Genomic DNA, 25973 nt, shown 5'->3' with positions numbered 1-25973 from the left:
CATATCTATGAGTATGAATTTTCAAAAAAACTGTATTTTCAGCAAAAATGGAATTGTACTAGACATGTACAACTTCCCTTTTTACTTTTTAGCATAGTTACCATAATTGTCAGTAAATATTCATCTGTATTCTGAAAAAATGAGGTTGCCACAGCATAATAATTAAGATAAAAGAAAAACGTCATGCCAGGATCTGGATGTTCACATTCCACATATTATCAAACATCTATTTTATGCACTTATTTTACTACCAGGTCTCAGTTATCTCTTTCCAACTAATCATCCACCATGGTGTCAATTTTTCCCTAAACAACAATAAAGCACCACCAATGGACTGACTAGAAAAAATAACTTCAAGAGTAACAAATACCTATATCTTATCTTTTGTATATGACAATAAAAATTATCACCACTTACACAGCCAAGTTGCTAATTTCATTACATTTAAGAGGCTTGAAAGCAGACAATGGTAAGAAAATTCATACTAAGCACTTCCTATTTGCCAGGCACTTATTGTATTAACTGATTTATGTGTGGGGAGAAAGAGTTGATAATGACAATGTTCTGAATAAGTAAATGATTTTGTAATTAAATACAGACACATCTCATTTTATTGCATTTTGCTTTACTGCTGTTCATAGATATTGCGATTTTTACAAATTAAAGGTTGTAGCAGACAGCATTTGCTCATTTTGTGTCTTTGTGTCACATCTTGGTCATTGCTGAAGTACTTCAAATTTTCATTATTTTAATATTAGTTATAATTTGCTATGGTAATAACCAAGATATGGAAGCAACCTAAGTGTCCATCAGTAGATGAATAGACAAAGAAGAGGTGGTACATATACACAATGGAATATTAATCAGCCATAAGGAGAAAACAAATCCTGACATTTATAACAACATGGATGGATCTAGAGGGTATTATGCTCAGTGAAATAAGTCATGCCGAGAAAGACAAACACCTTATGATTTCACTTATTTGTGGAATATAAAAACAAAGCAAAACAGAAGGAACAAAACATTAGACTCACAGACACTGAAATATGACTAGTGGTTACTAAGAGGGAGGGGAGTCGATGGGGGTGGCGGGAATGGGGAGGGGGACTGTTGAACCACTGCGATGTACATTTGATACAAAAAAAAGACATGGCAAAAAAAAAATTCGCTATGGTGATCTTTGATGTGAGCACTGTAATTGTTTTAAGGCACCAAACACCAGCCATGTGAGATGACAAACTTAACTGATACATTGTGCATGTTTTAATTGCTCCACTAACCAGCTTTTTTCCCATCTCTCACCCTCTCTTCTGGCCTCCCAATTCCAGGATGTAACAATATTGAAATTAGGCCAGTTGATAACCCCACAGTGACCTCTAAGTGTTCAAGGGAAAGGAAGAGTTACATATCTCTTGATTTAAATCAAAAGCCAGAAATTATTAAGCTTAGTGAGGAAGGCACGTTGAAAGCTGAGATAGGCTGAAAGCTAGGCCTCTTGTGTCAAAGTTAGCCAAGTTGTAGATGCAAAGGAGAAGTTCTTGAAGGAAATTAAAAGTGCTACTCCAGTGAACACACAAATGATAAAAACAGGAAACAGCCTTATTGCTGACATGGAGAAAAGTTTTAGTGGTCTGGACAGAAGATCAAACCAGCCACAATATTCCTTTAAGCCTGATCCAGAGCAAGGTCCTAATTCTCTTCAGTTCCGTGAAGGAAGCTGCAGGAGAAAAGTTGGAAGCTAGCGGAGGTTGGATCATGAGGTTTAAGGAAAGAATCCATCTCCATAACATCAAGTGCAAGGTGAAGCAGCAGGTGCTGATGGAGAAGCTGCAGCAAGTTATCCAGAAGATCTCACTAAGTTACTTCATGAGGGTGCAACATAGTAACAACAGGTTCTCAGTGGAGATGAAACAGCCTTCCCTCTATGGGAAGAAGGTGCCACCCAGGACTTTCATAACTAGAGAGGAGAAGTCAATGCCTGGCTCCAAAGCTCCAAAGGACAGGCTGACTCCCTTGTCAGAAGCCAGTGCAGCTGGTGATTGAAGCCAATGCTCACTGGGCACTGAGGTCAACAGGAGTTTGGAAGAAATGGATTCCAACCCTCATGGATGACTTAGAAGGGTTCCAGACATCCTTGAGAAGTAGCTGCAGGTGTGGTGGAAACAGCAAGAGAACTAGAGTGAGAAGTGGAGACTGAAGAGGAGACTCAATTGCTGCAACCCCACGACAGAACTTGAACCCGATGAGTTACTTCTCAGGCAAGAGCAGAGAGAGGTTTCTTGAGCTAGTCTATTCCTGGTGAAGATATGTGAAGATTGTTGAAATGACAACAAAGGCTTTAGAATATTAAATAAACTTAGGTGATAAAACAGTGGCAGGGTTTGAGAGGATTGGCTCCAGTTTTGAAGAAAGTTCTACTGTGGGTAAGATGCTACCACACAGCATCACATGCTACAGAGAACTCATTAGTGAAAAGAAGAGTCAGCTGATGAGACAAAACTTCATTACTGTCTTATTTTAAGAAATTCCTACAGCCACCCCAGCCTTCAGCAACCACCATCCTTATCAGTTAGCAGCCATTAACACTGAAGCAAGACCCTCATCAGCAAAAAGATTACAACTTGCTTAAAGTTCACATGATGGTTATTAATTTTTAGCAGTAAAGTACTTTTAAAGAAGGCATATATTATTTTCTTAGACATGTTATCGCACACTTAATAGACTACGGTACAGTGTAAACATAACTTTTATATGCACTGGGAAACAAAAAAAATCATTTGACTCACTTTACTGCAATATTTGCTTTTTTGAAGAGGTCTAGAACCAAACGCACAGTATTTCCAAGGTATGCCTTAGATAAACTTAAAAAGTCAATTAAAATGAGCTCTTACCAGAAAAGACATCAAATAAGCTTGTTCCATCACCATTATCATCATCTGTTGCCATGATCCTATTTCCTTTTGATAGTTGCCATCTAAAGTATTAAATACAAAGATTTTCCACTGTTAAAATCAACCTCACAATTCAGAAAACAAACCTAGCTTTAAGTTAAAAATCAACTTTCAAATTTGGACATACTGGTAAGTTCACTCTTTATGGTGATTTCAAAAACATGTCTAACATTTCCAAAAGCTTAAACTTGCTGATATGGTTAAGCCATGTCATAAAGTAAATGACGCTGATTTTGTAAAACAGACCAAACACATTAACTTTTATACTAAAATAAGCCAACTATCATACTAAAATAGTTACATGGTGAGTTCTGTAAATCTTCTTAGCAAATCATCAAACCTGGGGTGGTCTTGGGAACTCTAGACATAGATGTTTTCACCAGTAAGAGAGCAAGACAGACTGATAGTAAGGATCTGATACTACACTAGGTTGATAAAGGTGTGGGAAAAGAGGTACTTTTATACATCAGTTAGGTGTACACTGCTACAAGCTCTATGGAGCAATCTGGCAATAGCTATAAAGTTTTTAAATGTAAATACTCTTTGACCCAACAATTTCATACCTAGTAATCTGTTCTACAGATACACAAGCACATGGTTACAAAAATGTAGGTAAAGGAACGCTGATGGACACTGACTGTAATGGGGTTTTTGGGGGGGACTTGGTGAAGGGGGGAGCTTAGTAAACATAATGTTCCTCATGTAATTGTAGATTAATGATACCAAAAAAAAAAATGTAGGTAAAGGAATATTCAATGCAGTGCTGTTTCTAGTGGCAAGGCTGGAAGCAACACAAGAAAAAATGGTGCCTTGCAGGAACCTAGTGCTGGAGAAACCATGTCTGTTGCAGGAAATGAATGCTGGACAAAGCATACTCTTCAGCAGCCAGGCTAGCCAAGCACACTGAAACCTTCCTCTCTCCGGTGTCCCTCAGCACTCTCTACTGACAAGGCTTAGCACTGTGCCTGCTGGCGAAGGAAAAATCTTTACAATCCACCTCCATTATCACAGAAGGATCAATTTAGAATTGAGAGGGTAGGTTTCTTGGAGAAGGCAGCCTCTCCAACTCTTGGATCCCACCACACGTGACAGCCAACAGTATTCAGGAGCTTCCCAATGCACCTCCTCTCCCATACTCAAAACAATGTCACCAGCAAGGCACTTAGCAACTTCTCCACCACTCAGGTAGCCCCAGCCATGCTCTTTCCAATGATGGGGAAGCCAGCTCTTCTGTGGAAGACCTATGTCAACCCTAGAGGGAGTGGTTGCTCCCTGTACCTGCTATTCCTATGTTCTTTAAAGGCATCTTTAACTCTTACATATAATTCTCAGTTACTCCAAACTTTTGTTAATAATTCTTTAGCCTGAGCTTTCTTTTCTCAATGTACTGTGTGGTTTTTGTCTTCTAATTTGGTCCTGCCCTGTTTGATACAGGTAAACAGTAAAGAGATTTTAATACACATTCCTCTGATCAAGCAGTTAAGAAATTTAAAGATATATTGCTAAATATAAAACTGACAGGTTTGATCTGCTGATTTTATATCCTTGAATGCAACAATTAAGAGAACTTAATTACTTTCAGGCACATTTATAAAAATTGACTTTATAATAGAGCAAATTTCAATAAGTATCATAGTCCTTTTATCAAAACCAGTGAAATTCGAAGCTAACAATGTACTTTCAAATTTCCCAGTTCCTTTGGAAATTTACAAACAGGCCAAAAAACAATATTAATGTAAACTGGGAAACATACAGAAATGAGTAACAAATACACCAAAGAACAAAATTTCTAAGACACAATAAAAATAGTACTTTTACAGGAAAAGTTATAGCATTAAATATATATATATATATATATATATATATATATATATAGGAAAAGATGAAAAAATATTAATGAGGTCATCATCCAATTCAAGTAGTTAGAAAAGGGTCCAATAAATGTTTATTGTAGTTTAAACAAAAAGCTAAAGAAAGAACAAACTAAGCCTAAAGAAAAAAACACATAAAGACCAGAAATGAGTAAAAAGAAATGCTATAAAGATAAACAGAAATAAATGCTAGCTCTTTAAAAATTTAAATTAAGTAGGCTTATTCTTGGCAAAACTAGTCAAGAAAAAGAAAGAAAGCACAAACATTAGGAATAAAAAAGGAGTTACAATTTCACATATAGCAGAGACTAAGTTATTAACAAAACAGTAACAGAAGTTCAATGAAGGAAAACTAGAAAATATGGACATATTTAGGATGATTAGATTATTTGGTACAGTAGTAATCTACTCATAAACTACTAAGCCCAGACAGTTTACAGGTTTAGTACAGTGTAGACATCAAAAGTAGGCAAAGACAGGACAAAATAAGAAAATTACAAGACAGGTGAGGATGTGGAGAAAGGGGAACCCTCCTACACTGCTGGTGGGAATGTAAACTTTCAACCACTGTGGAAAGCAATATGGAGGTTCCTCAAAAAACTAAAAATGGAAATACCATTTGACCCAGGAATTCCACTCCTAGGAATTTACCCAAAGGAAACAAGTTCTCAGATTCAAAAAGACATATGCACCCCTATGTTTATCACAGCACTATTTACAATAGCCAAGATATGGAAGCAACCTAAGTGTCCCTCAGTAGATGAATGGATAAAGAAGATGTGGTACATATACACAATGGAATACTATTCAGCCATAAGAAACAAATCCTACCATTTGCAACAACATGGATGGAGCTAGAGGGTATTATGCTCAGTGAAGTAAGTCAGGCAGAGAAAGACAAATACCAAATGATTTCCCTCGTTTGTGGAGTATAACAACGAAGCAAAACTGAAGGAACAAAATAGTAGCAGACTCACAGACTCCAGGAAGGGACTGGTGGTTACCAAAGGGAAGGAGTGGGGGAAGGAGGGAGAACGGGATTGTTGGGTATCATAATTGATGCACATGGTGTGTGCAGGGTCACGGGGCAAACAGTGTAGCTCAGAGAAGACAAATAGGACTCTGTGGCATCTTACTACACTGATGGACACAGACTGCAATGGGGTATGGGAGGGACTTGATAATGAGGGTGAATGTAATAACCACATTGTTTTTCCTTTGAAACCTTCATAGGAGTGTATATCAACGATACCTTAATAAAATAAATAAATAAATAAATAAAAAGAAAATTACAAGACAGAAGAACCAGAGGTCAATCTTATGAACATAGAAAGAGCCTGTAAGTCTGGGGAGACAAAATACCTCTAAAAACCAAAATCAGTCAAAGGGAGAAATAAAGTTTAAAATCCGTTTATTGCTCACAAACTGCAGTCTGGGACGTTTCTCTCCTCTGCTGTGGAAGAAACAAGCAAGCCAGCCAGCCCCCTCCCCCTAACCTCTCAGTTCAGACACACCCTCGGTTGCCCAAGTAATTACCCATTGATATGGAGATGAACTTCTCTCCGCTCAGGACGATATACAAATGCACTATAGCCAGGCGAGATATTCTGGAAATGTTACAATTTTACCCACAAAGCCTTAAAGAAAAAATTATCCAATTGCATCCAGCAAGACATTCAAAAAACAAAAAACAAAAAATATATACTACAGACAAGTAAGATTTGTCCCAAAAATGTAAGGATGGTAAAACATTAATTCAAAAATCAATTAATATAAGCACTGTCCTCTAGTTGATAAAGTTGCTTCCCACTGGAGTATGGGTTAATAGTTCTGATACTGCTATAGATACTGGAATTCAACAATTTAAGTAAATGGATGGCAGATGATGAAAGCCAGTTTTCTCACCATTGAAATGGGAGGTTACAGAAAAGCAAGAGAACAGGCTAGAATGACACCTGAAGTAATGGATTAGAGTTGAAGATATCAATGAAACCTCATACTTATCTAATATAGATACAGATCAGATACAGAAATATTTGTAGGTATGTGTACATGCATGGGTTAGTAGACACGTTTCTTTGTTTAGCTGAGAAGGCCTAAAAAACAATACCCCAGGGCAATAAGCACACCTAATATTCACATCTTGGCTTCTAATACCATTCACCATTAAAATGGACCAGGGCTCCTTAAATAAATGACTGACTGACTAGGGCAGAAAATACACAAGATGAACATGGACATGGTGTGCACAGTGACTTCCTTCCAAAGAGTAGAGTGTGGAATGGGGGAGGGAAGGGTGACTTCACTGTTCACAAACCTACAAACACTACTGTGGTCACACGATCAAGTCAGTGTCAACAGTCATAAATCACACTGACAGTATGTGTACTCTTGGTGTGATGTGATGAAAATGAAAATGGCACTGTACTTGTATCTTCACCAGACCCCATAACCTCTGTATAATTGTGAAATAAACATTAGGCAAATTCTGATAGACGGGTATGCCACAATACACCTGCCTGGTACTCCTCACAACTATCAAGGATATCAAAAACAGGGAAGTGGAGAAACATCACAATTGACAGGAACCTAAGAAGACATGACAACTGAAGAAACATGGTTGGTGCCCTGAATAGAAAAAATATGGATATTTGGTAAAAACGAAGGAAATCTGAATCAACTATGGACTTAGTTAACAATAATGTATCAATGTTGGTTCATTACTTATAAGAAATGTATTACACTAAGGTAATATAATGTAAAATATTAACAACAGGGAAAACTGGGAGGTGGGACTAGGGTGATAAATTGGAATTCTCTGTACATTTCAATTTTCTGTGAATCTAAAACTTCCAAGTCTATTAATAAAAAATTTTTTATCCTATTACATCAGAGAAGAAAAACATGATCATATCAACATTTGCAAAGGAAGAGCATATGACCAATTCAACACTAACTCTTAGCAAACTTGGGGAGTTTTTGGAAGTTTAAGAAGGGACTTTTCTAAAACTGATAAATTTCTACTAGAAAAAAACCTCACATTAAACATTATACATGATTGTGAAACCACAAAACCATCAAGCATCAAAAAAATTTTTTTATTTTATTATTTTGATATTATTAATGTACAATTACTTGAACAATATTATGGTTACTAGACTCCCATTATCGAATCCCCCCCACATACCCCATTATAGTCACTGTCCATCAGCCTAGTAACATGGTATAGAATCATTACTTGTCTTCTCTGTGTATACTGCCTTTCCCATGTCCCCCCTACATTATGTGTGCTAATCATAATGCCACATTTTCCCCCTTATCCCTCCCTTCCCATCCACCCTTCCCAGTCCCTTTCCCCTTGGTAACTGTTAGTCCACTCTTGGGTTCTGTGACTCTGCTGCTGTTTTGTTACTTCAGTTTATTCTTTGTTCTTATACTCCACAGATAAGTGAAATCATTTGATACTTGTCTTTCTCTGCCTGGCTTATTTCACTGAGCATAATACCCTTTAGATCCATCCATGTAGATGCAAATGGTAGGATTTGTTTTCTTCTTAGGGCTGAATAATATTCCATTGTGTATATGTACCACCTCTTCTTTATTCATTCATCTACTGATAGACACTTAGGTTGCTTCTATTTCTTGGCTATTGTAAATAATGCTGCGATAAACATAGGGGTGCATATGTCTTTTTCAAACCGGGCAACTGCATTCTTAGAGTAAATTCCTATAAGTGGAATTCCTGGGTCAAATGGTATCTTTATTTTTAGTTTTTTGAGGAACCTATATACCGCTTTCATCAATGGTTGAACTAGTTTACATTCCCACCAGCAATGCAGAAGGGTTCCCCTTTCTCCACATCCTCACCAACATTTGTTGTTTTTTGTCTTTTGGGTGTTGGCCATCCTAACTGGTGTGAGGTGATATCTCATTGTGGTTTTAATTTCCATTTCTCTGATGATTAGTGATGTGGAGCATCTTTTCATGTACCTGTTGGCCATCTGAATTTCTTCTTTGGAGAACTGTCTGTTCAGCTCCTCTACCCATTTTTAATTGGATTATTTGCTTTTTGTTTGTTGAGGTGCATGACCTCTTTATATAATTTGGATGTCAACCCCTTATCAGAAATGTCACTTATGAATATGTTCTCCCATACTGTAGGATGTCTTTTTGTTCTACTGATGGTATCCTTTGCTATACAGAAGCTCTTTAGTTTGATATAGTCCCACTTGTTCATTTTTGCTTTTGTTTACCTTGCCCAGGGAGATATGTTCATAAAGAAATTGCTCATGTTTATGTCCAAGAGATTTTTGCCTATATTTTTTTCTAAGAGTTTTATGGTTTTATGACTTACATTCAGCTCTTCGATTAACTCTGAGTTTACTTTTGTGTATGGGGTTCGACAGTAATCCAGTTTCATTCTCTTACATGTAGCTGTCCAGTTTTGTCAACACCAGCTGTTCAAGAGGCTGTCATTTCCCCATTGTATATCCATGGTCCTTTATCGTATATTAATTGACCATATAAACTTGAGTTTATATATGGATTCTCTATTCTGTTTGACTGGTCTATGGGTCTGTTCTTGTGCCAGTACCAAATTGTCTTGATTACTGTGGCTTTGTATAAGAGCTTGAAGTCAGGGAGCGTAATTACACCTGCATTATTCTTCCTTCTCAAGATTGCTTTGGATATTCAGGGTCTTTTGTCATTTCACATGAATTTTAGAACTATTTGCTCTAGTTCATTGAAGAATGCTATAGGTATTTTGATAGGGATTGCATTGAATCTGCAGATTGCTTTAGGCAGGATGGCCATTTTGACAATATTAATTCTTCCTAGCCAAGAGCATGGGATGAATTTCCATTTATTAGTTTCCTCTTTAATTTCTCTTAAGAATGTCTTCTGGTTTTCAGTGTATAGGTCTTTCACTTCCTTGGTTAGCTTTATTCCTAAGTATTTTATTCTTTTTGATGCAACTGTGAATGGAATTGTTTTCCTGATTCTCTTTCTGCTAGTTCATCATGAGTGTATAGGAATGCAACAGATTTGTGTATTAATTTTGTATCCTGCAACTTTGCTGAATTCAGATATTAGATCTAGTAGTTGGAGTGGATTCTCCAGGGTTTCCTATGTACAATATCATGTCATCTGCAAACAGGGACAGTTTGACTTCTTCCTTGCCTTTCTGGAAGCCTTTTATTTCTTTGTGTTGTCTGATTGCCTTGGCTAGGACCTCCAGAACTACACTGAATAAAAGTGGGGAGCGTGGGCGTCCTTGTCTTGTTCCCGATCTTAAAGGAATAGCTTTTAGCTTCTCGCTGTTAAGTATAATGTTGGCTGTGGATTTGTCATATATGGCCTTTAGTATGTTGAGGTATTTGCCCTACCCATTTTGTTGAGTTTTTATCATGAATGGATGTTGAATTTCCTCAAATGCTTTTTCAGCATCTATGGAGATGATCATGTGGTTTTTGTCCTTCTTTTTGTTGATGCAGTGGATGATGTTGATGGATTTTCCAATATTGTACCATCCTTGCATCCCTGGAATAAATTCCAGTTGATTATGATGGATGATCTTTTTAATATATTTTTGAATTTGGTTTGCTAATATTTTGTTGAGTATTTTTGCATCTATGTTCATTAGGGATATTGGTCTGTAATTTTATTTTTTTGGGGTGTCTTTGCCTGGTTTTGGTATTAGAGTGATGTTGGCCTCGTAGAATGAGTTTCGGAGTATTCCCTTCTCTTCTACTTTTTGGAAAACTTTAAGGAGGATGGGTACTAAGTCTTCAATAAATGTTTGATAAAATTCAGCAGTGAGAGAGAGAGCCAAGATGGCGGCGTGAGTAGAGCAGTGGATATCTCCACCCAAAACCACATATATCTATGAAAATATAACAACGACAACTCTTCCTAGAATAAAGACCAGAGGACACAGGAAAACATCCAGACCACATCCACACCTGAGAGAACCCAGTGCCTCATAAAGGGGGTAAGATACAAGCCCGCACATGGCGGGACCCGAGGGCCCCTACCCCCAGATCCCGGCAGGAGAAGAGCTGGCAGAGCGGGAGGGAGACGGAGCCCAGGACTGCCGAACACCCAGCCCCAGCCATCAGGGACAGAGCGCAGACACAGTAGGTGTGCAGGGGGCCCTGGATACTAGGGAAATAGGGCAGCAATAACACTGAGCGGGTACTAGAGGCCTGGTGCCAGAGGACATAAGAAAAGCGAGCGGCCATTTTTTTTTTTTTTTTTTTTTTTTGCTGTTTTGTTTTGGCGAGCGCTTTTTGGAAGTCTTAAAGGGACAGGGACCACAATACTAGGGAAACAGGGCAGCAAGACTGGTGAGCAGATGCCTGAGGCTGGCGCCAGAGAATAAAGAAAAACGAGCGAACATTTTTAATTTTTTTTATTTAAAAAAATATTCTTTTTTCTTTTTTTTTTTTTTGTGGTCGTTCTGTTTTGGCGGGTGCTTTTTGGAAGTCTTAAAGGGGCAGGGCGGGACACTTAATCCAGAGGTTGGGAATCCTGGGATCTTTGGGCACCCTAACCCCCTGGGCTGCAGGGAGCAGGGAGGCCCCTTACGGAGATAAATAGCCTCCCAGCCGCTCCCTCTCCAACGCGACTCCACCATTTTGGAGCAGCTGCCCGAGCCAGGCCACGCCCACAGCAACAGCGGAGATTAACTCCAGAGCAGCCGGGCAGGAAGCAGAAACCCTGTCTGCGCGCAGCTGCCCAGCACAAGCCACTAGAGGTCGCTGTTCTCCCAGGAGAGGAGGGCCACAAACCAACAAGAAAGGAAGTCCTTCCAGCCGTCACTCGTCCCAGCTCTGCAGACTATTCCTATCACCATGAAAAGGCAAAGCTACAGGCAGACAAAGATCACAGAGACAACACCAGAGAAGGAGACAGACCTAACCAGTCTCCCTGAAAAAGAATTCAAAATAAGAATCATAAACATGCTGACAGAGATGCAGAGAAATACGCAAGAGAAATGGGATGAAGTCCGGAAAGAGATCACAGATGCCAGAAAGGAGATCGCAGAAATGAAACAAACTCTGGAAGGGTTTATAAGCAGAATGGATAGAATGCAAGAGGCCATTGATGGAATTGAAATCAGAGAACAGGAACGCATAGAAGCTGACATAGAGAGAGACAAAAGGATCTCCAGGAATGAAACAATATTAAGAGAACTGTGTGACCAATCCAAAAGGATCAATATCCGTATTATAGGGGTCCCAGAAGAAGAAGAGAGAGGAAAAGAGATGGAAAGTATCTTAGAAGAAATAATTGCTGAAAACTTCCCCAAACTGGGGGAGGAAATAATCGAACAGACCACGGAAATACACAGAACCCCCAACAGAAAGGCTCCAAGGAGGACAACACCAACACACATAATAATTAAAATGGCAAAGATCAAGGACAAGGAAAGAGTTTTAAAGGCAGCTAGAGAGAAAAAGGTCACCTATAAAGGAAAACCCATCAGGCTAACATCAGACTTCTCGACAGAAACCCTACAGGCCAAAAGAGAATGGGATGATATATTTAATGCAATGAAACAGAAGGGCCTTGAACCAAGGATACTGTATCCAGCACGACTATCATTCAAATACGATGGTGGGATTAAACAATTCCCAGACAAACAAAAGCTGAGGGAATTTGCTTGCCACAAACCACCTCTACAGGACATCTTACAGGGACTGCTCTAGATGGGAGCACTCCTAGAAAGACCACAGAACAAAACACCCAACATATGAAGAATGGAGGAGGAGGAATAAGAAGGGAGAGAAGAAAAGAATCTCCAGACAGTGTATATAACAGCTCAATAAGTGAGCTAAGTTAGGCAGTAAGATACTAAAGAGGCTAACCTTGAACCTTTGGTAACCACGAATTTAAAGCCTGCAATGGCAATAAGTACATATCTTTCAATAGTCACCCTAAATGTTAATGGACTGAATGCACCAATCAAAAGACACAGAGTAATAGAATGGATAAAAAAGCAAGACCCATCTATATGCTGCTTACAAGAAACTCACAGCAAACCCAAAGACATGTACAGACTAAAAGTCAAGGGATGGAAAAACATATTTCAAGCAAACAACAGTGAGAAGAAAGCAGGGGTTGCAGTACTAATATCAGACAAAATAGACTTCAAAACAAAGAAAGTAACAAGAGATAAAGAAGGACACTACATAAAGATAAAGGGCTCAGTCAAACAAGAGGATATAACCATCATAAATATATATGCACCCAACACAGGAGCACCAGCAGATGTGAAACAAATACTAACAGAACTAAAGGGGGAAATAGACTCCAATGTTTTCATTATAGGACACTTCAACACACCACTCACCCCAAAGGATAGATCCACCGGGCAGAAAATAAGTAAGGACACGGAAGCACTGAACAACACACTAGAACAGATGGACCTAATAGACATCTATAGAACTCTACACCAAAAAGCAACAGGATATACATTCTTCTCAAGTGCACATGGAACATTCTCCAGAATAGACCACATACTAGGCCACAAAAAGAGCCTCAGAAAATTCCAAAAGATTGAAATCCTACCAACCAACTTTTCAGACCACAAAGGCATAAAACTAGAAATAAACTGTACAAAGAAAGCAAAAAGGCACACAAACACATGGAGGCTTAACAACACGCTCCTAAATAATCAATGGATCAATGACCAAATCAAAATGGAGATCCAGCAATACATGGAAACAAACGACAACAACAACACTAAGCCCCAACTTCTGTGGGACACAGCAAAAGTAGTCTTAAGAGGAAAGTATATAGCAATCCAAGCATATTTAAAAAAGGAAGAACAATCCCAAATGAATGGTCTAATGTCACAATTATCGAAAGTGGAAAAAGAAGAACAAATGAGGCCTAAGGTCAGCAGAAGGAGGGACATAATAAAGATCAGAGAAGAAATAAATAAAATTGAGAATAAAACAATAGCAAAAATCAATGAAACCAAGAGCTGGTTCTTCGAGAAAATAAACAAAATAGATAAGCCTCTAGCCAGACTTATTAAGAGGAAAAGAGAGTCAACAAACCAACAGTATCAGAAACGAGAAAGGAAAAATCACGACGGACCCCACAGAAATACAAAGAATTATTAGAGAATACTATGAAAACCTATATACTATCAAGCTGGGAAACCTAGGAGAAATGGACAACTTCCTAGAAAAATACAACCTTCCAAGACTGACCTAGAAAGAAACAGAAAATCTAAACAGACCAATACCAGCAATGAAATTGAAGCGGTAATCAAAAAACTACCAAAGAACAAAACCCCTGGGCAAGATGGATTTACCTCCGAATTTTATCAGACATACAGGGAAGACATAACACCCATTCTCCTTAAAGTTTTCCAAAAAATAGAGGAGGAGGGGATACTCCCAAACTCATTCTATGAAGCTAACATCACCCTAATACCAAAACCAGGCAATGACCCCAACAAAAAAGAAAACTACAGACCAATATCCCTGAAGAACGTAGATGCAAAAATACTCAACAAAATATTAGCAAAACGAATTCAAAAATACATCAAAAGGATCATACACCATGACCAAGTGGGATTCATCCCAGGGACGCAAGGATGGCACAACATTCGAAAGTCCATCAACATCATCCACCACATCAACAAAAAGAAAGACAAAAACCACATGATCATCTCCATAGATGCTGAAAAAGCATTTGACAAAGTTCAACATCCATTCATGATAAAAACTCTCAGCAAAATGGGAATAGAGGGCAAGTACCTCAACATAATAAAGGCCATCTATGATAAACCCACAGCCAACATTATATTGAAGAGCGAGAAGCTGAAAGCTTTTCCTCTGAGATCGGGAACTAGACAGGGATGCCCACTCTCCCCACTGTTATTTAACATAGTACTGGAGGTCCTAGCCACGGCAATCAGACAAAACAAAAACATACAAGGAATCCAGATTGGTAAAGAAGAAGTTAAACTGTCACTACTTGCAGATGACATGATACTGTACATAAAAAACCCTAAAGACTCCACCCCAGAACTACTAGAACTGATATCGGAATACAGCAAAGTTGCAGGATACAAAATCAACACACAGAAATCTGTGGCTTTCCTATACACTAACAATGAACCAACAGAAAGAGAAATCAGGAAAACAACTCCATTCACAATTGCATCAAAAAAAATAAGATACCTAAGAATAAATCTAACCAAAGAAGTGAAAGACTTATACTCTGAAAACTACAAGTCACTCTTAAGAGAAATTAAAGGGGACACTAACAGATGGAAACTCATCCAATGCTTGTGGCTAGGAAGAATTAATATCGTCAAAATGGCCATCCTGCCCAAAGCAATATACAGATTTGATGCAATCCCTATGAAACTACCAGCAACATTCTTCAATGAACTGAAACAAATAATTCAAAAATTCATATGGAAACACCAAAGACCGCGAATAGCCAAAGCAATCCTGAGAAAGAAGAATAAAGTAGGGGGGATCTCACTCCCCAACTTCAAGCTCTATTATAAAGCCATAGTAATCAAGACAATTTGGTACTGGCACAAGAACAGAGCCACAGACCAATGGAACAGACTAGAGAATCCAGACATTAACCCACACATATATGGTCAATTAATATTTGATAAAGGAGCCATGGACATACAATGGCGAAATGACAGTCTCTTCAACAGATGGTGCTGGCATAACTGGACAGCTACATGTAGTAGAAAAAAACTGGACCATTGTCTAACCCCATATACAAAAGTAAACTCAAAATGGATCAAAGACCTGAATGTAAGTCATGAAACCATTAAACTCTTGGAAGAAAACATAGGCAAAAACCTCTTAGACATAAACATGAGTGACCTCTTCTTAAACATATCTCCCTGGGCAAGGAAAACAACAGCAAAAATGAACAAGTGGGACTATATTAAGCTGAAAAGCTTCTGTACAGCAAAAGACACCAACAATAGAACAAAAAGGAACCCTACAGTATGGGAGAATATATTTGAAAGTGACAGATCCGATAAAGGCTTGATATCCAGAATATATAAAGAGCTCACACGCTTCAACAAACAAAAAACAAATAACCCAATTAAAAAATGGGCAGAGGAACTGAACAGACAGTTCTCCAAAAAAGAAATACAGATGGCCAACAGACACATGAAAAGATGCTCCACATCGCTAATTATCAGAGAAATGCAAATTAAAACTACAATGAGGTATCACCTCACACCAGTAAGGATGGCTGCCATCCACAAGACAAACAACAACAAATGTTGGCGAGGCTGTGGAGAAAGGGGAACCCTCCTACACTGCTGGTGGGAATGACAATTAGTTCAACCATTGTGGAAAGCAGTATGGAGGTACATCAAAATCCTCGAAACAGACTTACCATTTGACCCAGGAATTCCACTCCTAGGAATTTACCCTAAGAATGCAGCAATCAAGTATGAGAAAGACCAATGCACCCCTATGTTTATCGCAGCACTATTTACAATAGCCAAGAATTGGAAGCAACCTAAATGTCCATCGATAGATGAATGGATAAAGAAGATGTGGTACATATACACAATGGAATACTACTCAGCCATAAGAAAAGGGCAAATCCTACCATTTGCAGCAGCATGGATGGAGCTGGAGGGTATTATGCTCAGTGAAACAAGCCAAGCGGAGACAGAGAAATACCAAATGATTTCACTCATCTGTGGAATATAAGAACAAAGGAAAAACTGAAGGAACAAAACAGCAGCAGAATCACAGAACTCAAGAATGGACTAACAGGTACCAAAGGGAAAGGGACTGGGCAGCATGGTTGGGTAGGGAGGGATAAGGGTGGGGGAGAAGAAAGGGGGTATTAAGATTAGCATGCATGGGGGGTGGGAGAAAGGGGAGGGCTGTACAACAGAGAAGGCAAGTAGTGATTCTACAACATTTTGCTATGCTGATGGACAGTGACTGTAAAGGGGTATATAGGGGTGACCTGGTATAGGGGAGAACCTAGTAAACATAATATTTGTAATGTATGTGTAGATTAATGATACCAAAAAAAAAAAAAAAAAAAAAAGGCAGTTCCTGTGTGGTGACCTCCAATGAGTTCTACACAAGGGTATAAAGGGCATATAATAGTGTAGACAAAGGGTCTGTTTGTGTTTATACAGAGGATCAAAGCCTAATTGGGCTACCCCGAAAATGAACTAAGATATGATATGAAAAAGAACTTCCAACATCAGCACTCTCTGGAAGACTCATGCCAGAAGATGATCATCAAAAAACCCCAACAAAGATCCACGCACTGCTACAGCTGTAGATGCACTCGTCCCACCAGTTCCTGGACTTGCCATGGGAATGAGGAAGGAGATATCTAAGCTGGCCTGTGCATACAGTAAAACAACAAATTTGACTGGATCTATACTGTTGGAACTCAACCAAGAATTAGGAGAAGTGCAAATTGTAGCGCTCCAAAATCTTACAACTACAGACTATTTACTGTTAAAAGAACATATGGGATGTGAACAGTCCCCAGAATGGGTTGTTTTAATTTGTCTGATTTCTCTCAGACTGTTCAAGTTCAGTTGGACAATATCCACCATATCATAGATAAGTTTTCACAAATGCCTAACGTGCCTAACTGGTTTTCTTGGTTTCACTGGAGATGGATGGTAATTACAGGTATGCTTTGGTTATGAAACTATACTCCTATTATGTTAATGTGTATGCGCAATTTAATTAGTAGTTTAAAACCTATACATGCTGAAGTTACTGTAAAAGAAGATATGTCAAAGAAATAATCAGTCTTCCCATGTCTTCTTCCGCCTGCTACTTCTATAGCTTTTCTTCTTCCTTCCTAACTACAACCCTTAAATAGCCTCATATCAAATTTACCGAGTATCATAATTCTTCCAAGTGGTAAAGATACCTCAAGACAAACGCTGGGCACAGAAGACACAGGGCATAAATATGCAAAGAAGTAAAAAGCTAACCTTTTCAAACAATAAGGCTTCCCTCTCACTTACCAACTTAACATTTCCCTGTATGGCCCCGGAAGATGACTGGTTAGCCAGAGACGGCTAAGATTCCTCAAGGGAGGAACAACCTAAGACAGGCAAAGTCGCAGGGGGGCCATCAGGTGAGAAATTGGGGATCAACAGAGGTGAGGCTTACAACCTCACCCCCCCTGTTCTGAGAGAAATCTTCTGCATACGTGGATGTTTTATTGCCCATGTCTAGCTTGGATTAACACATAGTCTACAGGCACACACCTGATCATCTACATTCGCTCTCTTACAACACTAAACTATGTTTTCTACCTTTATCGTGTATCTACCTACCACTTCAGCATTTTATTAAAAATAATAATAATAAAGAGAGAAATGTGGTATCCACATATCAATCAAGTATAAAAATCAAATGAGTATTCATATTTGAACTGTTTATAGTTCATAATGCATGAGCAAAACCAAAAGTTTCTGTGATGACTGCCCTTGTACTGTTCACCATGTAACTTATTCACTATGTAAGAATTTGTTCTCCATGTAAGAACTTGTTTGTTATGCCTCAGAAGATTGGAGACTGACAAAAATTAGGCTTGGGGTGGATTAATGATTGTGCATTGAGCATTGACTCCCCTATACAGCATTTTATTGTTGTTAACAACCATTTGATCAATAAATATGAGAGATGCCCTCACAAAAAAAAAAAAAAAAGTACACACTTCCAATTGCAAAATATATAAGCAACCTGGATGTAATGTATAGCATAAGGAATATAGTCAAAATATTGTAACAACTTGGTATGGTGATAGCTGGTACCTAGAATTATCATGTATATAAATGTTGAATCACTGTGTTGTACACCTGAAACTAATGTAATGTAATACTGTGTGTCAACTACCCTTCAACAAAAAATAAATAAATAAAAATAAATAAAATAAAACAAAATAAATTCAGCAGTGAAACGATCTGGTACAGGTATTTTGTTCTTAGGTAGTTTTTTGATTACCAATTCAATTTCTTTGCTGGTAATTGGTCTGTTCAGATTTTCTGTTTCTTTCTGGGTCAGCCTTGGAAGGTTATATTTTTCTAGAAAGTTGTCCATTTCTTCTAGGTTATCCAGTTTGTTACCATATAATTTTTCATAGTACTCTCTTAATTATTTGTATTTCTGTGGTGTCTGTAGTGATTTTTCCTTTCTCATTTCTGATTCTGTTTGTGTGTAGACTCTCTTTTTTTCTTGGTAAGTCTGGCTAGGGGTTTATCTATTTTGTTTATTTTCCCAAGAACCAGAAAAGCATCAAGCTTTTATGAAAGAAGGGTAAAACATGAAATGAGATATAACTGGAAAGGGAGAAACAAAGCTGACATTATTCATACTATCATCACCTATATAGAAAAAATCTAAAAATTATTTGAATAAGAGTTTCTCAAAGGAATGTAAGGTTAATATACAAAAGAAAATAGCTTTCCTATTTGCCAGCAAACAGTTTTGGAACATCTGACAAACAGTTATAATTTACAACAAAACCATATGGAACATAGGAATTAACCCAATACAAGATGTGTGAGACCCTAATGGAGAAAATAATAAAAGACCTTAAATCAGACATCTGAAAATCTTTTCTTCTAACAGGACCAGAAAGTAAGTATTTTATGCTTGCAGGCCATCTGTCACTACCACTTACCTCTGCCACTATAGCTCAAAAACCATAGAAAACAAATAAATAGGTGTGGCTGTGTTCCAACAAAACTTTACATAACTAGACAGTTTACTTCTGATCAAAATAAATGACAAAATATATCTCAATCATAAATATTCCTCTGTCATACTGAGGAATATCCAAGTTGGCAATTCTCCCCAACTTTATCTATAAACTCAGTGCAATTCCAGTTAACCTTATAATCTGACTATAAAATTCAAACAAATGCACAGGGCCCAAGAGAGTCAGGATATTTTTTTTTTTCGGATGCAGAGGGAGTAAACTTTTTACTGAAGTATAACATACATATAGAAAAGAGCATGTATTATAAGTATATAGTCCTATGATTTTTCAGAAAGCAGACACATCCATGGAACTACCACTCAGATCAAGAAATAGATCATTGTCAGCACCCTATACCTCGTGCTCCTTTGTAGCCACTATGTCAGCTCCCAAATGTTAGCAAAGATGTGTGCAGAATAAAAGCATACACATTGCTGATGACTCGCTTTGTAGAGAAAGGACCTGTACATCAATGGAGAGTGGGAGGTATCTGTGGAGATGTGTATATTTCCAAATAGCAACACCATTAACCTTGGAGGAAAGGCATTATATAGAGCACTGTACCCAGTTCAAACAGACCTCAGGTAGACCAGGACTGGGAGATAAGACTACCAAATTCATTAGAGTCAAACAGAAGACACCTACTATCAAACCAAGGAATCTGGTCTTGAACCTTCAGAATACAGGTGCACTGAAGATTTCTGGGTCAGAACACTGGTACAAAGAAATGAAATAGGAAGATTAGTGTGAGGAATGAACTAGAAAGACAAGAAACTGGGAAGAAGGCTATTATAATTGGACCCACATGATTAGACTTAACACCAGATGGAGGCAGTGAGAATGAAAAGAATGTTTATATGATGCATAATAATGGAAAAAAAGCTAATAGGGTAAATGCCTAGATGTGGGAAGTAGAAACAACCATTCTCCTCAATTCACTCTCAAAACTACAAGCTTCTGTTATCTTAGACTCTTCCCTTACCTCCACATTCAGTGTCAAGTAGTCACAAAGTCATAGTGATTTTATTTTTAAACTTCTCAAATTTAATGTCTCCTTTCAACTCATGGTTTTTCCAGCTTCCAGTACAATTATTTCTCACTTAAATTCTTACAAAAGTCTTCTAGATACCGGTATCTTTCTCCTTTTACCATTTTTCACACTGAAATCAAAATTAATCCTATTTATGTCTACCCTCTGTTTCACTCCTGGGTCAGAAACCTTCAAGTTATCAAAAACAGCATTATTGAGTTAAGCTTCCCTAACACAGAACCCAAGGCCTTTCCAGAAATATCTAGCATTACTTTTGTAACTTCCTCACACTGCCTTTCTTACCTACCCCATTCAGCCACAGGACAGATTCTGTCCTGTTAATACTGCAAGTTAGCACATACATTATTGAGAAATAGAGAAATGCTGTCGGTGTAAGGTAAAAGTTATGTTGGTTCAGACAGGGTTCTTTCACGATGTTTAAGTTTTGCACCGTTATTAACAGCAGCTAAATGCAGCAAGCCCTGAAGGAATCCGGCCCTGTATATGATGCCCTTACCCTAAATGCCCATCACTTCCCTTTCTTCTTCTTGTCTCAGTAGAGTAATAGGCTTTGCCCTGCAAGGGCATAAGCATGGTTTTCCTCAATCTTTACTGGGGGTGGGGCTGGGGGAACCAAGCACAAGGCAATGAGCCAGAGTCATCCAGTCTGCCATGACAGTATTTCACATCAAACCTGCTACTGCTCCCACACTTCTGATGTTTATGTCCCTCTGTTCCTGTCCCACAAATCCAAAGCATCAACCCTTCCTATTCCTCCTTCCATCAAGCTATCCTCATCTTTGTCTTGAGAAACAACCTATATTTCCTAAGGTATTTTTTGTAGGAATTTAACATGTCTTCACTGTGTCAATATTTTTATTAAAATTATATTGTTCCTGGTGCTGCTCTAAAAACACAGGTTGATACGTTTTAAGCATTCTGCCCCTATATTTCCCATTAGCCCTATAATAGTCAGTTTTAGAACTCCCTAAAGGTTTTTCAAGAATGCATACAACAGAGCAGAAATGTCTGCACTTGCAGTTCCTGAAATACACCATGTACTTCAATTCCACAGTACTTTGTTCATTCCGTTTCCTTTCTTGGACTATGCATCCCTTCTCAAATGCAGCTACCATAGAAGAGAAGATCCTTTCCTACAGGCATAGTTAAACTCCATTCCTTTATTCTACTGACACACTGAATACGTTATTGTTGCACTTAGCAGCCTCTACTGCAATCATTTTCATTCTAAAGTTGTTCTTAGACTTTAAGATGCATCAGAAACACCTGGAGAAGCAAAACACAAGATTGATGGGTCCCATCACCAAAGATTCCATAGGTCTCACATGAGGTTTGAGAATTTGCATTTCTAAAAAATTCCCAGGTCATACTGCTGGTTCCAAGGACCACACTTTGAGAACTGTTATTTTAGACCAGTGCTGTCCAGCAGAATTTTCTGTGATGACAAGAGCTGTCTGATATGGTACTACCAGCCACATATGGCTACTGAGTACATAAAGTATGCTTAGTGGCACTGAGTCTATTAGTTCCCTATTGCTCCTCTGACAAATTACCACAAACCTAGTGAGTGAGCGTACAGAGAGGATTTCACAGACCTGTGGTTATTACAATTTCAATAACACCTAACTAGCTCTAAATACAATTGGGCACTTAGAAAAATGCATTTAATACTGTCCTAAGGCAATAAACTTCTGGATGGACATCAGTATCTCATTTTCTACAAGTGCAAAGCAAAATCCTTTCAGGTTAAACACTCGACAGGCAAAGGTAAGCAGGCAGAGGATAAAGAGCAAGTACTGCAACAAAAAGGGGTACCAGGTCAGATTTAGAAACTCCTCTGCTGCCCACTCAGTGCTTGAAAATTAGCAACTGTTTGTACTAAAAGTACAAACCAACAATAAACAATAAAAACTAAATGAACACAGTCCTGTAAGTTCAAGCTCACCAAGTCCAAAACTGAAAAAAGATCATTTCTCCACTAATATGTCATCTCCTGACATCTCTACTTCTTTGAGTAGCATTATGATTCCTTAATAGCCCACCGACATTATTATGCAATGTCTCTCCCACTTATCCCTGTTCTTGCAATCTGACTTTATTTCAGGCTCCCACTATGGCTGTTTAATTATCTCCTCTCTCTAAATACAAGCCACACACAACTCTTGGGTTAGGTCTTCTAAAGCAATCCTACTCATATCACTTCCCACTCAAAAACTTTCCATTGCTTCCCAATGTCTACTGAATAAAGTCCAAACTCCTTACCTTGATATACACTGGCACCTACCTTTCTAGCCCCATTATTCACTATTCAAGGTTTCCAAAATCCCAAGGTTCAGTGAAACTGGGTTCCTATTTGCAAATACAATTCTTGCCACCACACCTATCTATGGGCTCAAGGACAAGTCCGGGTGTGAATACCCACAAAAAAGAAGGTGATAAGTGAGTTTTTGGAGAAGTCACGTGATATATTACATAACTAAGATACTTGGACTTCATGCAGTAGTAGAATGGGGGATCCACTGAAGTTTTTTAAAGCAGGGGACTATCATGATCAAAACTGCATTTCAGAGGTTCAACTCCAGCAAGAAGAGTATAAAAAATATTAGTGACAAGAGGGACAGAAAAGACTAAAATAATGCAGGAGACAATGTGGGGTCACTAAGGTATTAGTACTGGAAATAAAGACAAGAAGCAGATCTGAGAGATTTCCTTGGCAGAATCAAAGACTTAATAGAAAGTATATTCAAATGTCTACTCCTGTCTTTGACAAGACAGCACCTGGGGCACCATGGCATCCTGTAGCCTCTTCCCCAGCACAATGCAAATCTGATCATGGTTCCTCCTCTGCTTAAAACCCTTCAGGGCTTCCTGCTCATTTAAGGTTAAAAAGCAAATTTTGTCACGATTTTGTTTCCAAAGCCCTGAGTGACCTGGCCTCTGCCCATCCCTTCAGTGTCAGCCTCCATTATTCTCCCCAACTCCCCAGCAGTCTTTCCTCTGATCACATTGACTTTTTCAGTTCCATGAGCATGCTATTTGTGCCCTCCCACCACAGGGCCCTTGCAGGGGATACTCTTTCCATGAAGCTCAACCTTCACTTAACTCAACTTTGACATTCTGACTTAAGTAATGTTTGAGCTTTCCCTGGCTACCCTATCTGTCTACTAGGTCAGGCTCTCTGTTACATATTCTTATACTACTGTGTCCTTTCTAGCCTTTTCAGTTTATGATTACATTTTTGTGGGATTCCTGGAGAATTGTTCATCTCACCCACTGGACTGTGAACTCCAAGAAAACCAGGACTGGCTCTGTTCACCCCTGTGTTCCCCAACTCTCAGCCAGGAACTAGCAGGTTGGTAGGTAATTAAAAACAAATTTGTTAAATTAATGAAATTCCCAATTTTTTAAGAGAATTCCAAATTTCCTAGCAGTTAAAAGGAAGTCCTGCTTTTAACTGAAATAAAGAACCAAAGACAACACGTCAAATTATTTGTAGAACATCTAGGTGAAGATGTCTAACAGACAATCAGAAACTGGAGTATGTAGCACAAAAGACATAATCGGTATAGTTGAGATTACTCTACTGAATTCACAGAGACCAGTGATTCTCCTGGAAAGGTAAGGAGGGAGAGGAAGGACTATGTATCAGAATCTCTTGGAAAGCAATTTCACACTTGCTCTCACTTTCCCCCAATTGAGGATCTCAATATATAATGAGAGTTGCTGATAGCAGTGTTGCACCTACAAAGAGTACAGGCAAAAGTTAAAACGTTGAGAACCATAATGATGGAATGAAGAGTTGCAAGTTGACTCATCATAATCTTTTGAAGAACAAATCCAGTGTATTCAGATGTGAAGGCAGAACAGATGACAGAAGGATCACCTAGACGTTTGACACAGGACACTGTCTTAAAAAGACTATATATGTGGAATCTAAAAACAGAACAAAAACAAAACAGCAATAGACTCATACACATTGAGGAGGGACTTACTACAGGGGAGGGGTTGGGGCAGTGGGGGTGAAATACGTGAAGGAGATAAAGAGGTTAAAAAAAAAGACAATCTATAGGAAGTTTTCTTTTTTTAAAAAAAATTGAGGGAATGAAATAAGCGTTTGCAGAAAAAAACAGGAAAAGGCCAAGGGGATGGAGAGTGTATTTTTAGGCTCATGGGAAAGGCTTAATCTAATACAGCAAGATCCCTGAAAAAGATGTAAAGGGAAAACAATAACAAACACTACACCCTGAACACTACATGGCATACACCGATCTCAATGTTCCAGAATACATTAACTTTAAATCGTTCCCAAAACCCTACGTAGTAGGTACTATTCTTTTTCCCGTTTTGCAGATGGAAGAAATAGATACAGACAATTAAGAAACTTGCCTCAAGTCAAACAGCTGGTAAGTGGCAGATCTGGCTGGTTGATATCTCAGCTCTGTCTCTAAAACCAGATGACAAATTAAGAATATTCATTAGAGAAAAGAGTATAATTTTTTTTTTTGAAAGGGGCCATCTCTTGTAAAATGGCAAGAAACGCTAGAGATCTTTGGAGGCAAGGGAGTGAGGATTCGTGCTCTGAAGGTCCCCGTCTCCCTCCCATTAGAGAGGAGCTGAATGAGATGGGGGAAGGGCAGTGAGGGGAGGGGAAAGGTTTGGAACTGGAGCTGTGGAGAATGGAACAGACCAGGCAAGAATCAGTCAACGCCAACCTGATCCCTGAAACCCAAACGCCGAGATTCTGGGAATTCTCCGCTAATATCTGAGTTAGGGCCTACTATGTGTCAAGCATGGTTCTAGGGTGCGTGGAGATCAAGATACCTTCTCTGAGAATAACAGTCTCGGAAACAACCAACATTAATGATCACCCGACACGTAGGAGAAAGCCATTCCTCCAGAGACTCCCATCCTGAAGCCTCTAGGAGTACATTCCAGAACGAGATTGGTGCTTTAGGGTAGGGTCTGAGTGAGCGCTCGAGAGGGCAATTCCTAGGGCGCTCTCCCCCCAGCCCCGGCGTGGGTCCTCTCCGGAGACCGCACAGTAACGCGAGTGCAAACGCAGAAGCTGCACCCCCGGCGGCGGAAGCGCGGCAGCCTGAGGACCCTGGACACCAGGCAAACCTCCGCCCCCCACGCTGGTGACTCTGCCGCTCCCTTGGACTCCTCGGCTCCCCAAACGCCGCCGGCCTCTGCTCGGGGCACCACCGAGTCATGCAGCCTCCTCCCCGGCAACCCCTCGCGGACCGGACGCCCAACTCAACTTACCCGCCCTGAGGGGTCCGAGGCAGCCAGAGCTCCTTTCTAGACGCCAAGGTCTCCCTGGCATCTCCACCA

General features: G+C 39.1%; 1 protein-coding gene across 3 annotated transcripts in view; it reads right to left on the bottom strand.

Moving 5' to 3' along the window:
- Positions 1-25973, bottom strand: part of CASP8AP2 (caspase 8 associated protein 2) — a 61362-nt gene extending 35389 nt beyond the window's left edge. For all 3 annotated transcript variants that reach the window (XM_057489418.1, XM_057489416.1, XM_057489417.1), the window contains exons 1-2: positions 25905-25973; positions 2892-2974 (exon numbers count right to left, since the gene is read on the bottom strand). In XM_057489418.1, the coding sequence (XP_057345401.1) occupies positions 2892-2946 (55 nt within the window). In that variant the 5' untranslated portion in view covers positions 2947-2974; positions 25905-25973. The remainder of the gene's footprint in view (positions 1-2891; positions 2975-25904) is intronic.

This window comes from Manis pentadactyla, chromosome 12 (genome assembly GCF_030020395.1).
Source record: "Manis pentadactyla isolate mManPen7 chromosome 12, mManPen7.hap1, whole genome shotgun sequence".
Lineage (NCBI taxonomy): Eukaryota > Metazoa > Chordata > Mammalia > Pholidota > Manidae > Manis > Manis pentadactyla.
This window is presented reverse-complemented; position numbering and strand designations above follow the sequence as displayed.